The 17819-nt window shown below is 33.3% G+C and overlaps 1 protein-coding gene across 2 annotated transcripts in view; it reads right to left on the bottom strand.

Annotated features, from left to right (window-relative positions):
• Nucleotides 1–17819, bottom strand: part of Ric1 (RIC1 partner of RAB6A GEF complex) — a 116206-nt gene that overhangs the window by 81891 nt on the left and 16496 nt on the right. For both annotated transcript variants that reach the window (XM_026391487.2, XM_026391488.2), the window contains exon 2: nucleotides 2368–2475. In XM_026391487.2, the coding sequence (XP_026247272.1) occupies nucleotides 2368–2475 (108 nt within the window). The remainder of the gene's footprint in view (nucleotides 1–2367; nucleotides 2476–17819) is intronic.

Genomic DNA, 17819 nt, shown 5'->3' with positions numbered 1-17819 from the left:
TATAACTAAAACTATTAAAAAAGAAAGAAAAAAAAAACACCCTGACATTACCTGTAATTCAAACAATTTTATTAGTTGTTAACTGAAATGAGTTTATTACAAATAAGTTTCACAGATAAAACTGTTTGCTTTATAGCTTTAGATTAAATTCAATAGGAAATTCTGTCAAGTCTGCAGCAAAAGCTATTTTCTGGGCTGGGGATACAGTTTAGTATTAGAATGCTTGCTCTGCATGTAAGAGTCCCTAAGTTCTACCCATAGATCTAGGGTAAAATAGCTATTATTAAGTGTCTGTTAAGTAGTGAAGGGTGATTCTTTTCTTTTGGTACCAGGAATTGAATCCAGGGGTGCTTAACCACTGAGTAACATCCCCAGTCCTTTTATTTATTTATTTATTTTGAGATAGGGTCCTGCTAAGTTGCTGAGGTTGGTTTTGAACTCATGATCTTCCTGTCTCAGTCTCCAGAGCCATTGGGATTGCAGGTGTGCATCACCAAATTCAGCTGGGTGATTCTTTCAAGTTCAGAAAAATCTCATTTTCACTCATAAGCTAAAAATGTTTCAATAATCCTTTATTCCTTCTTGGCCATCTAGCAGGTAGCTGTGGGGTGGGGCAAGGCAGGGTACTCACCTTGGATCTCTGACAAAAGCTTACAATAACCACAGGCTTTAAAAAGCCTTACATTTTCACAAGCTTTGTAAGTCTGCCCAACTAAGTCTTTTTCTGTTACATGTATTTTTACCAACATCAATTAAGGCACACCTTAGTGGATTCCTCTTCAGATTGTACTGCATTAGAGTTTTCTCAACTTCTTTGAGAACTTTTCATCTGAAGTTGTTCCACATAGGATATTTATTCAGAGTAATTCTCATTACTTCACACTCAGCATTGATCATTCAAATACACTAGAAGCAATTCTAACATTTATTAACTCACCAAGAATCAAGCTTATATTGAGTGTACTTTTTATATTTCATTTTTTGTGAATAAATTCTGTGACTGTTATTTTAAATATCTTAATTTTGTGACTATTACTTTGAACAGTAAATACTATGATGACTGCTTAGTCTGGTAATATCAACTTTTATTCTTTAGGCATAGCTATAGTGTAATTCATTGCATAATAAGGAAAATACTTTGCCACCTAATTCATAATGTATAATTATAATTTATAATACACCAAATAGAAGAGTAAAGCATTGAGAGCCTCACATATGGTTGCTGTCCACACTATTCAACTCAATCTGCTATCATAGTTCAAAGAAGCCACAGACAATACATAAATATATGAGCATTTCTGTGCTTCAATAAAACTTTATTTATGGACACCGAAATTAAAATATCATATAATTTTCAAGTACAAAATTGATTTATTTTGATCATTTAAATAGGTAGTAACTATTCTTAGTTGATGGACTACACACAAACAGGCAGCAGGATAGATTTGGTAATATGTGGTGGTTGTCTGCCAACTCCTACTATAAGCAGTACAGAACTACTTAATATTTTTGTCTATTTGGGGCATTTTCTGATAATTAATATAGTCAGCATAATGTAGCACAGACTAGAAAAAGACTGAAAACAGAGAGAGAAAGATTAGTCTAGTCATAGTTTAGTACATAAAATCTGTGTTCCTAAGTTTATATCTTATTTCTCTGGTATACACTATCTGTATAATCTTGGATAGGACTTATTAGTTTTTCATAGTCTCAAATTACTCATTTATTATAAAGGATACCAGTACATACTTCAAAGCATTGACCTAAAGATTAAATGAGATGATCCATGTAAACTTATTACAATATAGTACTTACATACTCAGTAAATGTTAACCATACATATTATTACTATGAAAAAATAGATGATAATCACATCCCTAAAGATGATACTGAAAAAATAAAAATTGAAAATATAAAATGAAGCACTTCTAGGCACATCTAATGGAAATGAAGAAATAGATTCCAATAGATATGAGAAACAAAGCTTATTATTTTATAGGATATCCTCCAAAACTGGAAGGCAGAACTTAAAACATAAATTCAGAAGTACCATGTGAATATGGACAAATCTTTTAAAAGCTGGATTAGATGTCAAGGACAAAACAGGAAAGTAAGATGATTACACAGAAAAGGATACAGGTCTATATTTAAGGATGACAGGAAGTGGTAAAGTCAACAAAGATATAGTAGGTGGAAGAATAGAGAACACAGTAGCAATACAGAAGAATCAATACAGCAATTCCTATTATGAAAAGATAAATACTTATATGTGTGAAAAATTGAAAGAAGTCATTTAAGACAATCAAGTGTAGATGCAATATAATGATTTTATAAGAAAACACTATTTAAGTTAAAAAATCTACTTACTGACACAGCTATCATGGTACTATCTGGTCTCCATTCAGCTTGTCTGTAGGATCCGAACTGAGTAGATGATTTTGTAGGTTCCTTGTAGGTTACAATTAACACACTAGGCTGGAAGAAAATAGTTGTATATTTATTAATCTCATAAAACATATACAAACAAAATAACAGAACACTGTGAAGTATTTGAGAAATAAACAATCTAATATTAAACTATCAGCTTTCAAAATTCTAAGCAAATCAACCAAAAAGAAAAATAATGTGTTAGGCCTCTATTTTTTAAAGAAAAGAAATCAATAATAAATCAAATTACATTACAAAACAGAAAAAACAAATCTGCCCAGATATGTTCACAGGTGAATTTAACAAAATATTTAAAGAAGAAATTATACTAGTTTTCTACAAGGTCTTCCAGAAAATAGAAACGGGGGAAAATACCTCCTAACACATTCTGTGAGGCCACTGTTATCCTAATAATAAAACCACAAAAAGACATTACATGAAAAGTAAACTACACATCAAAATCCCTTAGGAATATAGATACATAAACTCTTAAAAAATATTAACAAATCAAATTCAACAATTTATAAAAAGAATTATGTACCATGACCAAGAGGGCTAGATTCCAGGCACACAAGCCTGGCCAAACATTAGAAAATAAATTAATAAATCACATCAACAGGCTAAAGAAGTAAAACTCACTATTATAACAATAAATGTAGAAAAGGCATTTAACATATCTAACACTCATTTATGATAAAAACAAACAAAAACCTTTCACCAAACTAGGAATAGGTGGGAACTTCCTTAATCTGAACACCTACCCAAAAATCCACACCTAATATTATACTTTGTAGTAAGAAATTCCAAGCTTTTCCACCAAGAACAGGAACAAAGGCAATGATGTTCCTGCTATCCACTGCTTTTCAACATAATAGCACAAGTCCTAGCTAATTTAATAAGACAAGAAAATAAAATAAAACATATACATACTGGGAAGGAAGAAATAAAATTATCTTTATTCATAAGATAATGATTATTTATGTAGAAATTCCAAAAGAACATCAAAACCTCTTGAAATGATATGCAATGATAGCAAAGTTGCAGAATACAAAGATAATATAAAAAAGCCAATCACTTTCATATATTCCAGCAAAGAAAAAGTGGAATTTGTAATAAAAAATATTTTTCCCATTATATTAGCTTTTTAAAAATGAAATATTCGGTGTATAAATCTAACAGACTTTACATAACATTTACATGAGGAATATCATAAAACTTTGAGAACTAAATAAAAAATATCCTACTTTAATGAACAAAAGAGTCAATACTATTAACATGTCAGTTCTTCCCAATTTGATCTATGGATTAAATGTAATCTCAGTCAAAATCCCAGGAAGTTATTTTGTAGACATCAACAAATGCACTCTAAATTTTATATGAAAAGGCAATAGATGAAGAAGAGCCAACTCAATACTGAATAAGAACATGTTGGAGAACATGATATTATTACCTAACTTCAAAACTTACTGGTTAAAGAAGAAACAAATCAATCAAAGTAAAAGAACAGAATCTAGGAATAGACCCATACAAATACACTCAACTGATCTTTGACAAAGAAGCAAAGGCTATATAAGAAAGAAAAGATAGTTTGTCAACAAATAGTGCTAGAATTAATGAACATCAACATTCATGAAAATAAATCTAGATGTACAGCTTACACCCTTCATAAAAATTAATTTAAAATAATCTGACCTAAATGTAAAATATAAAACCCCTGGAAGATAACAGTAGAAAAATCTAAACAGCTTTAGGTATGGCAAAGGCTTTGTGTAAATGACACCAAAAGCACAATGTTGAAAGAAATGATTGATAAACTGGACTTTAAAGCAAAGAGTATTACCTAAATAAAACATCCTTAACTAATAATCTGCACTATAATAGTGGAAAAGAATCTAGAGGGCTGGGGTTGTGGCTCAATGGTAGAGTGTTTGACTAGCACATGTGAGGCACTGGGTTCGATCCTCAGCATCACATAAAAAAAAAAAAATCAATAAATAAAATAAAGGTATAAAAAGTTATATAAATCTTTATATATGTGTAAAGAATCTAGAAAAGGAAATTCAAAAGCTGTTTTTTTAGAAATGGCTTCAGGCAATGCCAGAGAAACTTGGTTGAACTAACCCTAGATAAGATATGGACAAGAATCTAGAAAATGAAGTATTTTAAGGCATTGGAAATCAACCTAAAATAGGCAAAAACTGGAAGGTAGCTATCCTGAAAGACATGACATGCCACAGGTAAAATTTGTAAATCTGGCAGGCACAATGGCACATGCCTGTAATCCCAGGGACTCAGGAGGCTGAGGCAGAAGGATCCCAAGTGAAGTCAGCTTTAGCAACTTAGGGAGGCCCTAAGAAGGTTAGTGAGGCGACCATTATCCTAATACCAAAACCAGAAAAAGACATTACATGAAAAGTAAACTACGTATCAAAATCCTTCAGGAATATAGTTACATAAACTCTCAAAAAATATTAACAGGGCTGGGACTGTAGCTCAGTGGCAGAGTACTTGCCTAGCATGAATGAGGCAGGAGGTTCGATCCTCAGCACCACATAAAAATAAACAAATAAAATAAAGGCATTCTGTATATCGACAACTACAAATTTTTAAAAAAATATTAGCAAATCAAATTCAACAAAGTATAAAAAAGAATTATGCACCATGACCAAGTGGCGGGGAATATAACTCAGTGAATAAGCGCCCCTGGGTTCAATCTGTGTTACCAATATATACATATATAAACATATTATATATATTTTATAAATCTTGCTTTTTGCCTAAATTTGCAATCCAATCTGTATCTGATTCAGGGGTAAAAAAGTGACAGATTTACTTACTTGAGGCAAAAAACAGAAAATAAAGCTCAGACCTGCTACTCTTGCTGGAAAGCTATGGAGGAAATTCTAAAAGAACGAGTGCCTCAGGGAAGATCAATCTCAAAAATCACACTTAAACTACTCTAAACTACATGGGAAAGACTAAACTGCATCTGATGAAAAAGCAACAGGTGGCAGTTGAGAGAAATGAAGGAAGATACTAGATATTTCCTACCATAAGAGAAATAGATAATTGAATTGAGATAAAAGTTACAGCCTGCATGAACATAACAATCTTTGGAGGAACATAACAAAATCTGGTTTCTATAATTTATAGAGAATGTCAAGAATTAATAAGCATATGAAGGAGCAAGAAAGGATAACTCATATTTAAAAGAAAAAACTGTTAAGAGAAACTGATAGAGAGGTATGGCCCAGAAGTTGAACTTATCATAAATTTTTAAATAAAGGTATTATAAACATGTTCAAGGAAAAATACTCATAATGAGTGAAGACAAAGGGAGAAATCTCAAAACAGAAAAAGAAACCATACAAAAGAAATTGGCTCTCCCTCCTCATCTGCTCCTCCCCTCATAAACAACATACCTTCCCCCATAAGAACCTAATGGAAATTCTAGAGCTGAAAAACATACACAGGGAAACTCACAATTTTATGAATTATATGGACTGAATCTGTAATAAAATTAGTAGGAATTATCTGATCTGAAAATCACAGAGAAAAAAAGAGACTAGATTAAAGTAAGCATTGTTAAAAACAAGAGGGATCATATCAAGCAATATTAATAGAAGGAGTCCAAGAAGAAAAAAGAGTGGGGCAAAAATATGATTTTTCAGATCCTCAAGAAGAAACAGAGTACCAGAAATGATTAATATGGGTGAACAGAAAAAACTGCATGTATCTTTTCTTTTTCTCTTATTTCTTTAAAGGCCATGATTATTTAAAGCAAAAATTATAACAGTATTATAGGATTGATAAAAAAATTGAAGATATAATTATATATATATTATATATATATATATATATATGTACTACACATATACATACAAAAGAGAGGTAAATGGAACTATACTAATGCAAAGTTCCTATATTTGATGTTAAACAGTAAAAACGTTATTTCTAAATAGAGGGTGATAATGAACTATACTGTAATCACAACCATCACCACCTCTCTTCCCAAAGCAAAGAAGTACAGATTTAACAGCCAACCAAGAAACTTAAAGTAGAATTCTAAGATAATATTCTGGCAATCCAAAGTAATCAGGAGGAAAAAAAAAAAGGAAGAGATAATTAGAAAATAAATAGCAAATTGGTAGACAGTTATGGTTTGGATCTGAAAAGTCTCCCAGAGGCTCATATGTTGAAAATTTGGTCCACGACTAGTAGTGTTATCGAGAGATGGTGGAAATGTTAGGATGTACAGACTGGAAGTAGTAATCCATTGGGGGCATGTCCTTGAAGGGTTTATTTGTCCCCAGTGCCTACTACCCTCCCTCTTTCCCACTGCTTCCTAGCCATCATGAGGTGAGCAGCTTTGATTCACCATGTTCTCCCTGCCATGATGTTCTATCTCACCACTGGCCTAAAAGCAGCAGAGTCAGCTGACCATGTACTGAAACTTCTGAAACCATGAGCAAAAGCAAATCTTTCCTCCTTTTAAGTTGTTCATGTCAGGTATTTTGTCACAGCAACAGAAAGCTACAGTTAACCATAACAATATTTATGATAAATATAATTTAAAAAACTAAGACTCATCTATATGTTATCTATAAGAAATGGCCTTTGAATACAATAATACAAAAGGATCAAAAATAAAAGAATAGAAAAATATGTACCACGTAAACAGTAAACCATAAAAAGCTGGAATGATTAAACTCAGAAAAAATAGTGCTTAATTTAAGAAACATCATTACATATAAGGAAAATTTTCCTATTAAAATGATAAATTCATTAGGAAGGCAAACAATTATACATGTCTATTAATAAAGTTTCAAAATATATAAAAGAATATAAAATCATTAAAAGGAAAAAATATATACAATTATAATCAAGGACCCCTCTCCCAGTAATTTTATAAAATTGGAGAAGAATTACAATCATGTTCATTCATTCTTCTGTGTCAAAGGCCTGCAAACTTTCTGAAAAGAATCAAAGAGCAAACAATTCAGGCTCTGTGAGACACATACAGACTCTGCCACATATTCTTTTCTTTTCCTTCTTCAAATAATATAAAACTATTCTTTGCTTCCAGGCTATACAAAAACAGGCCACCAAAGCCACAGCTTGTCAACCCTTCACTATTCTGTCATTCATTCCCTCATTATTACTCCCTGCTAAGATTCCTTCTCTCTGCTGCCCTAATGAACCAAATGTTTAGTTTTTTAGGACCTTCCTAGCTCAAGAAGAATATAAGATGTTCTTACTCATTTAAATCCTGACATCACTTATCGTTTTCACTAATTAAAATCAAATTTGTTACAGGTTCATAGTCTTTCACTTTTGCCACTTTTAAAGAGTATAGTTCTGGCAATTTTTTTTTTTAAAGAATGCCCCTCAGCCCATGCAAATATCCCATTTTCCCTATAAATTCACAGACATTAATTTTAGAATTCATTAATAGATCTTCTCTGTAGCAATTATTATACTTCAGGCTGACTCCTGGGTCCCTTAGGCATACCCTCATTTTCTAAGGTTCTGGCACCATAATGTGCTCTAAGGTCATCGTGTACTTTCCCTGCCTTAGCCCTTCAGTCAGCCATTTTTCCAGGGAGTCCTCTTTTGAACCTAGAGGTACTCTAACTCTGAGCTACACCTCCAGCCCTTCATATTTTTTATTTTGAGATGCCCACATTGCCATCCTCCTGCCTCAGCCACCCAAGTCATTGGGATTGTAGGTATACACCACTGTGCCAGTTTCCCGTTTCTTTTTATTAAATACTTTTTAGAAATGAGATCTGAAGCCAGGCACAGTGCTTACACCTATAATCACAGCAACTCAGGAGGCTGAGGCAGGAGGATTGTAAGTTTGAGATCAGCCTCAGCAACTTAGCAAGGCCCTAAGTAACTTAAGTGAGATCCTGTCTCAAAATTCCAATAATAATAAATAAAAAGGATTGGAGATGTAGCACAGTGGTGAAAATATTCCAATGCATGATCTATTAATTTTTCTATATGCAAATATATTATTCATGTGTATGTGTGTGTGTATGTATGTATGTATGTATGTGTGTATATATATATATATATATATATATATATATATATACACACCTCACAGGAATTCCTACTATCATCTCTGACTATAATCCAGAATATTTAGCATTCATTCTAGAATGTCCCCTTGATTATTTGTAGTTTCTGGCAGTGAGAAACCCTGCTCTAATTTCACACAATTTATTTACTTTGTTCAAGCCTAGTATATACATCAAGTAGTTTTGAATGGCTAACTGCATCCCTGTGGGAAATCTGCCTACTAGAATGTGGTGTTTGTGTATTTCTTTTATTTTAGCGTTACAATAAACAGTTGAAATACTGTTTTCCATGTTTCACAGGTCATCCTTTAAAGGCTTTTTGTTAATCTCTGCAAGTGAAATATATAAGTTTCTAAGAAGCCATCAAGTAAAGGTTAAAAATAAGTACTTTGGGTGTCATTGGCATTAGATGAAAATAAGAACTTAGTTTGGGATAGAAATCAGGATTTATTGTAACTATCTAGAAAAGAAACTTGACTCTGCAACAGAAGTTAATAACAAAGCAGCTTTTAAAAAGGATGTACTTAAAGCCAGGCATGGTGGCCCAAGCCTGTAATCTCAGTGATTTGGGAGGATGAAGCAGGAAGATCACAGTTCAAAGCCAGTTTTAGCAACTCAGCAAGGCCCCAAGCAACTCAACGAGACCCTGTTTCAATTTTTTTTTAAAAGAAATTTTTAAAAAGGATGGGGGCTTAGTTTAATCCCCAGTACCCCCCCCCAAAAAAAAAAGTACTTATAAGACTTATACTTCCTGGCTAGACTCTTAATAAAGCTAGAGTGATCAAGAATGTGTGGTGTTGGGAATCAAGGGAGACAAATAGAACAATGAAACAGAATAGTTTAAAAAATAGAAAAATCAATAGAAAGATGCAAAGCTAATTCAATGGTCATAAGAGCATCTTTTCAACAAATGGTGCTGGAACAATAAGACATCTATATACTATATTTTGTAACAATTAATATATAGATATATTTAAATATATTTCACGTAATGTATTTTCTAAAAATGAACTTCAATCCATACTTTGTTCTATGCACCTATCAATTTATAGATTATTATAGATTTATATGTAAAACCTAATCCATAGGAATTCAGAAATACAGGTGAAAATCCTCTGTGGCCTTGGGTTAGGCAAAGATTTCTTACATAAGACACAAAAGACCTGGTTCAAAAGTGAGAATTGACAAAATGATCTTCATAAAAAATACTTCTCCTGCTGGGCAACATGGCACATGCCTGTAATCCCAGAGATCAGCAGGCTGAGGCAGGAGAATGTGAGTTCAAAGCCAGCCTCAGCAACTTAAGGAGGTACTTAGCAACTCAGCAAGATCCCATCTCTAAATGAAATATAAAAAACAACTGGGAGGTGGCGCAGTGGTTAGCACTTCTGCATTTAATCCTCAGTACCACAACAAACAAAACTTCTCCTCAAAACACATTATTGACAGAGATATGTCACAGACTGGAAAAAATATTTGCAAACCACATATTTACATCAAGGACTTGTACCCAGAATATATAAAAGACTCTTGTAAAAAAAATATTTATTTTTAGTTGTAGTTGGACCCAATAACTTTATTTCATTCGTTTATTTTTATGTGGTGCTAGGATCGAACCCAGGGCCTCGAACGTGCTAGGTTGAGCTACAACCCCAGCCCAAAAGACTCTTAAAACACAAAAATAAAATGAAAAATCTAATTAAAAATTAGAGGTAAAAGATTTAAACAAAATAATTACAGTATCAGATTCTGCCCAGGTAGAATAAATATCTATGTAGCCATATTGACATAAGTAAATGAATAAATTATCTATGAAGCCATATTGATATAACTAATGGAATAACTGAAAGAGAAGGGACAGCATATCCTCACATTAGAATTCCAATTAGTAAACGTAGTAGGAAAGAGGACGGCGAGAATCATAATTAGGTGGCCACCACATATTATTAATAGTTTCAGACATGATCCAGTGATGCTAAAATTAATAAGAAAAAGTTCCAGGAAGCCAGGCATTGGCATTAACTTCAAGGTTAGCCTGGGCAACTTAGTGAGATCCTATCTCAAAATAAAAAAAAAAAAATCGCTGGGGATGAGGCTCAGTGGTAGAGAGTCTCGCTGGGTTCAATGGAAAGAAGGGAGGGAGGGGAGGGGAAAGAAAAGGGAGGGAGGGGAAAGAAAAGGAAAAGGAAAGGAAGAGATTTCAGAAAGGAAAGAAAAGTAAAGGAAGGGTTTCCAAGGAAGAAAGGAAAGGAAGGAAGGAAGGAAGGTGTTCCAGGAGAAATAAGATTTGCCTATTATCTCCCCCCAGGTTACTTTTTCAAAAATTTTAACTACAAAAGGAAAGACAGTAACTTCACGGTAGAGAAATCTGGCAGACACCAACTTAACCAAGTGATCAAGGTAAACATCACCTACCAGTAAGAATATCATAAGCTCTGAGAAGGAACAACATTTTTGTGGTCTTCTTGTCAACAATTACATGAACTCAGTCCATTCAAGAGAAAATCAAACAGACCCAAGATGACAAACATTCTACAAAATAATCAGTACTCTTCAAAAAGGGTCAAAATGATAAAAAGGAGAATAAGAGAAACAAGGGCTGAAAGAAAAAGAAGAAATAACTAAATGCAATGTGAGATCATGGACAGAATTCTAAAATATAAAAAGAATAATCAATTTGAAAAATTAGGGGAAATTTCAATCAGATCTATGGTTTAGTTAATAATAGTATACCAATGTTTATGTTTTGTTAAGTGAAAGATGCACCAAAAAACAAGTATACATTATATGATTCCATTTAAATAAAAATTCAGTAAAATGCAAACTAATTTATATAGAGAAAAAGCTAGCACAGGAGTGATTACCTGGGGGAAGGAGGACAGTAAGAAACAACTACAAAGGGGCATGAGGAAATATTTAGGGGTAATACTCACTATTATGATAATGGGAATGGTTTGATATATGTATACATGTCAAAACTGTTAAAATTTATACTGGAAACATGCACAACTTATGTCAATTATATCTCAAGAAAGCTATTAAAAGTTTAAAACAAGATATTATGGATGGCCTTTTGGAAAACTGAATACAGAAGAAAACACTGCTTGGGAGACCAATTTAGAATCTATTATAAAAGTCTAGAAAAGAAACCTTAACTAGTCATAAGGAGGAGAGGGCAGAAAGGAGAAGATGGAAATTTTTAAAAAGATATAATTTGTGTATTAACTTCAATAAATATATATAAGATACAATCAGTAGTACATTTATTTTTTATTTTTTTATTTTACTTTTTTGTTGTGTGTGTGTGTGTGTGTGTGTGTGATTTTCAACTTTCCGATTCTTTGACCTGATAATTTTGAAAGCTTTTTTTTTTTTTAAATACTAGACCAAGGAGAGATTAGTAATAAAAGGGTTTTTAAAAGACTGACCTTTCTTATAATTGGCATTAATGATAAGCTGTCTAATAAGCACAAAACTAGTCTGGTACTGAGTGACAATATTTAATCACTTATTTAAAAATCATAATATGTTTTACTATTTACTAATTTTTCATTTCTTATTGTTTCAATATTTAAATATGTTATAATTTTTTTATTTTTAAAAATGAGTAACTTAGGCTAGGTATGGTAGCACATGCCTGTAATTCCTGCAGCTTGGGAGACTGAAGCAGAAGGATGGAGAGTTCAAAGACAGGGCTGGGGTTGTGGCTCAGAGATGGAGCGCTTGCCTAACATGCCTGAGGCACTGGGTTCAATTTTCAGCACTACATAAAAAATAAATAAAGGTATTGTGTCCACCTACAACTAAAAAAAAAAAAAAAAGAGTTCAAAGATAGCTTCAGCAACTTAGCAATTAAGGGGATCCTGTCTCTAAATAAAATACAAAAAAGGGCTGGGGATGTGGCTCAGTGGTTAAGTGCCCTGAGTTCAATCCTTTGTACCAAAAAAAAAAAAAAAAAGAGTAAATTAGTTTGGTGAGTCAGAAGCACACCAAATCTGAGGTTTTTACTCTACACACCCATTCTGAAACAAACAGAATAATATACAATAATGTGGGTTTCTAAGACTACTAAATCTTGATGTAAAGCAGATAACTAGTATTCTTTAGTATCTCTTCCTAAGTGACTTGCATTTTGCCCAGATTTTAATGAGTACTATTTTTGACTCTCTAAATAGCAAGAATCAACATGTTTAAAGCCTCTAATTGTTGATTCCATTAAAAAAAAAAAAAAAAAAAAACTTTTCTCGGAAGCAATTTTACCCTCTACAACACTTTGTTTCTAAATACATGTGTATGTAAAGTCTGCTAAAGTTATTTTTTTTTAGCTAAAGTTATTTTAAAATGCAGTTTCTTTCAATAAGAAACATAATTTTGCAACATAAAAATATATTCCATCGAGTATTCACAAATCCTTTTATAAAGTTTCATGCTACTAAAACATTCTTACTAATTTTGTTACACCAACTAATATTTTGAGTTCTATATTCTTTGATTATCCATAAAGAATATGAAAGGAAATACCTATCTGTAAATACCAGTAATACACCACTTTCATCAATGTAGTTCTTTCCATAGACTCAGATACTATAAAGTTTTTTGACAAAATATTTGATATAAAAATATGTAGTATACAAATGATAAATAATGAATACCTACAAACCCACCAGTCAGATTAAGAAATGACTATTCACAACTCTAAAAGTTCCCTGAGTGCTCTTAAATATATGTACCTGTAGCTATCAGAGAACTAACCCACTATTTTCAATTCTGAAATTATATACATATGCTTCTATAATTTACTCACTATTCTGTTGATATGTATTATGAAAGAAATTTACAAATTAAATTTTCTTTTTCTTCTTTTTTTTGGGTGGGGGAGGGGTGTGGAGGGGAATACCAGGGATTGAACTCAGGGACACTCAACCACTGAGCCACATCCCCAGCCCTATTTTGTATTTTATTTAGAGACAGGGTCTCACTGAGTTGCATAGTGCCTTGCCATTGCTGAAGCTGGCTTTGAACTCCCAATCTTCCCAAGCTGCTGGAATTACAGGCATGTGCCACCATGCCCAGCTACAAATTAAATTTTCTAATAAAGAAAATTAATTTCTAAATGAGTAATGTTGTGGTTAGGGGTCTCCAATCATACATGGTCCAATTCAATGTACTGTATAAACTGTAAAACGGGATGAATACAAATGACACTACAGTTATTCATGATATTTACATGCCTACTAGTATTTTTTGTTAATGTTTTAAGATTTAAGGTTATGGCTGTATTTGGAGAATATCTGCAAAAGAGATTCAGCTTGATCTTTTAAATCTTAATAACAAACTTCATTTTCAAAATTAGTTCACTCAAGGGCTGGGGATGTAGGTCAGTAAGAGGAGTTGCCCGGCATGCCTAAGGCACTCAGTTCAATCCCTAGCACTCCCCCCCCCCCAAAAAAAAAAGTTCACTCAAGATTATGTAACTGTTGAGTATGTTCTCTGTAGAAGTTTCCTAGGCCTACTGTTCAAGTACCAAAAACTGGGTGGCTTACATCAAAAATTTGCATTCTCTCAACATCTGGAGGCTCAAACTCTGAAATCAAAGTGTCAGCAAAACCATGCTTCCTGACAGTTCTAAAGGAGGATCCTTTCTTCCTTTTTAGTTTTTGGTGTTTACTGGCTATCCTTAGTGTTCCTCGCTTGAAAATGTATCACTCCTACCTCCTAGCTGTCACCACTGCAAGCACTAGGAATTTTCCTCTTCATTCCCAGACATTTGGCAGGCTACAAGGTCCACATACAAAACAGCTGGCATACTCAGTCCCAAAAATCCTGATGGGGACTGAGCTTTGCTGCTTGGACTTGGAGAGGTGAGATGTGGTGAGCCAGTAGCTCAGAAATTTACCTCCAGTCCTGCTCTGCTTCCTTTATCTGAGAGATCTAATATATTCACATAGTCTTTCTTCTATGTATATGTGTGTTTGTACCCAAATTTCCCCTTTTTACAAGGACATCAGTTATGTAGAATTAGGGCCCACCCTAATTATGTCATTTTAACTTGATTTCCTGTGTAAACACCTTATTTCCAAATAAGGTCATATTTTGAAATAACAGGTTAGGATATCAACGTTCTCTTTTAAGGAGTGATCATGATTCTACTCATATAACATTTTCTGTAAATGATCCATAATAACTGGGAACTGGGGTATTAAGAGCAAATAAAAACATCCTAGTGTGTATGTTAAACTGCATGTCTTTACTAACACTGTCCAATAAAACCTTACTGCAATAACAGAAATGTCTTACCTCTGTACACTCCAATATAACAGATATGTCACATGTGACTACTGTACACTTGAGATGTGGCTAGTTCAAGTTTGAAAATATCTTTATTACCCACTTCAAAGAAACTCTGTATCCATTAGCAGTCACTCCCCATTCCCTCCTTCTCCTGACCCACAGCAACTAATAATTTTTCTAATAATCTTTCTTTCTGACTATGAATTTGTCAATTCTGGACACTTTATATAAATAAAATTATAAAATATATGGCCTTTTGTGTCTGGCTTCTTTCATTTAGCATAATGTTTTAAGGTTCTATTCATGTTGTACCACATATCAATATTTAATTTCTTTTATGATTGAATAATATTCCCCTTTATAGATATACCATTTTGTGGCTATCCATTCACTTGTTCATGGACATTTGGGTTATTTCCACCTTTGGCTATTATTAATAGTGTACTATGAAAGTTCATGCACAAGTTTTTGTTTGAATACCTTCTATCAGTTCTTTAGGATATACACATAGGAATGGAATTGCTAGGCCATATAACTCTATACTTAACTTTTTGTAAAACTGTTTCCACGATACACAGGATTTCAACTTCTCCACATCTTTGTAAACCCTTGTTATTATCTTTTTTTTTTTTGGTAGCCATTCTAGTGAATGTGAAGTTTAGATTTACACATCTCTAAAAATGAATGCTACTGGAAATCTTTTATGTTTAATATAAACATATTGAACTACTTGTGTATCTTCTTTAAAGATGCCTATTCAAGTTAATTATCCATTTTAAAATTGGGTTAACCAACTTTTCAAGAGAGGTTATGTTCTAGTAACTGAATCTATAAGTTGATTGCTGGACTTCTTTAAGATAATTTCTTCTACAAGAAAATTCCTTATATGTGGTGATTAGATTCCCTGGCCTGCTCACAAAAGTTTATTCATACCACAAACACCCATTAGAGAATATAATATTAGGGTTAAGAACACAGACTAAAGATTGAATGCAAGGTTGAAGTACTGGATCTGACATTTGTTTACTAGCTTTTTGACTGGACAAACTCTCTGGTTGTACAGGGCTGGGACCAAGGCAAACTACCATTTGCATGGAGGAAGGGGCAGCAGACTGACCCGAAGTGGGTACAGAGAATCTTCTGGAATGTTGAAAATGTTTTGAATCTTGATTGAAATAGTGGTTACATAAGTATATACACTTGTCAAACTTTACTTAAATTCAACACTTCACATATTACATAAAATTTACCTTGATATGCCTGGTGCCTGGGGTCACACCAAACCAGAGGAACTAATCCTGTATACAAGTCTGTAAGGTAGAAGCTTCAAAAGAACATTATATCAAGCTGGTGTTCTAAAGTTGTATGGTAATTTTAGGCTTAAGAGAAAAACATGTTGGAAATTTAATTATATCATTAGTGTTCTATAACTGTACTTGTTATCAATAAGATATGTAAAGTTCTATATTACTTTTTACACTGAGATACAATTTAAATGTGTTTTTAAGTTAATGAGAGCCTAATCTGTGTGAAGGTTTTATTGTAAAACACAAAAACACTTTACTACTTTTCTACAAAAGGTTAAAAGCTTTCAGCCTTTCTTTAATTCATGTTTTAGATGTGATATTATACTGTGTTAGCTAATGTTCATGTGAACTTGAGCAACAATTTATGTAGGCTTTGTAAAATGATGTCTAAAAAGCAAAGATCAGTTTCAGAACTACAGTACTTAAGATTTATGAAGAGCCCTGCCTTACCTGAGATAAGGCTCTATGTCCCATCTCACTACATGTGAGAATGACTAAGAAGAAGTAGGCCAGATTTCAGTTCATTTAAAGTTGTGTCCACAAGTCGGTTTTTGTCATGACTGCTAGGATCTCAAACAGGGGATATACTCCACCAAAATTCAAGGTAGTTATTATATGAACTGAATGTTTTTACTCTTGATAATTTTATTTTGTGGTTTTGTATTTATTATTTTGTATTTGTATTTTGTAGTTTTGTATTTATAAATGGTTTAAAGATTGCCTGTTAATGTTTTGCAGAGGTACTGATTTAAGAACTCACAACCTGGGTTAATTTAAGATAAGGAGTTATCACCTACCGGATAAAGAGATAGACATTAAAGCCCAGTGCTCTTAATATAAGGCTTTTAACTTATTTGCTAGATGTTTAAGATTAAGTTTTAAAATTAGTTAAATTAAAAGGGCCAAGAAAACCAATATTTGGCTCTTGACATCTGAGTCAGTCTGAGTCAGGGAATAGGGGACTTCTCCAAAGAGCTTTACAACTCTAGGCCACATAACCTCCTGATCAGGGAGATTAATGAGACCAGTGGAGGACAGAAAGCCAATCAGTGCATTTGCTGTGAAGAGGAGGGTCATCAGAAAAGGGAGACATCCCTGATGCTTCCAAAGGAAGCCACATGGTCAAGCAAGGCCTGGACCCATCCTAGCGCAAATGGCACCAGCAGAACTGAGAAGCTGCTGTGAAGTTCCCCGAGGACTCCCAGGGAAACTCAGCTGACTGTTAACAATAGATAGAAACAAAAGTCAGTTTGACTTGCTTCATCTTAAACACTTAGCAAAGACAGTCAAAGCCAAAACACAGCTGTTCCTGGACATTTTAAATAATAGTAATAGTTAAATGTAACTTCCATAAATAATTAAACTGGAGGCTATGAAAGAGAGTCTCAGACAGAAATGCCTGACAACTATCAAAAGGAACTGCCAGAGCAGTTTTTAGTTTAAGGCCTTTATTTCTAACCAACGCAGGTAGGCTTAATGTTTGCTAGTATGGTTATCCAGCCCTAAGTAACAGAATTAAGATTTCTCCATTAGACACAGAGGTCATACTATCAAAAGGATTTTGCAAGATCAGATGGCATTAAATTATTAGACTATATCTTAAGGGAAAGGACATCTGTAAACCTAAATGTTAATTGTTGTGTTTACATCCCTGACAATTCTGGAAATGTGACAAATATCCTTAAAGATTTACATGCTCAGATAGAAG

This window comes from Urocitellus parryii, chromosome 4 (assembly GCF_045843805.1).
Source record: "Urocitellus parryii isolate mUroPar1 chromosome 4, mUroPar1.hap1, whole genome shotgun sequence".
Classification (NCBI taxonomy): Eukaryota; Metazoa; Chordata; class Mammalia; order Rodentia; family Sciuridae; genus Urocitellus; species Urocitellus parryii.
Note: the sequence above shows the minus strand (reverse complement) of the source record. Positions and strands in the feature narration are given on the sequence as shown.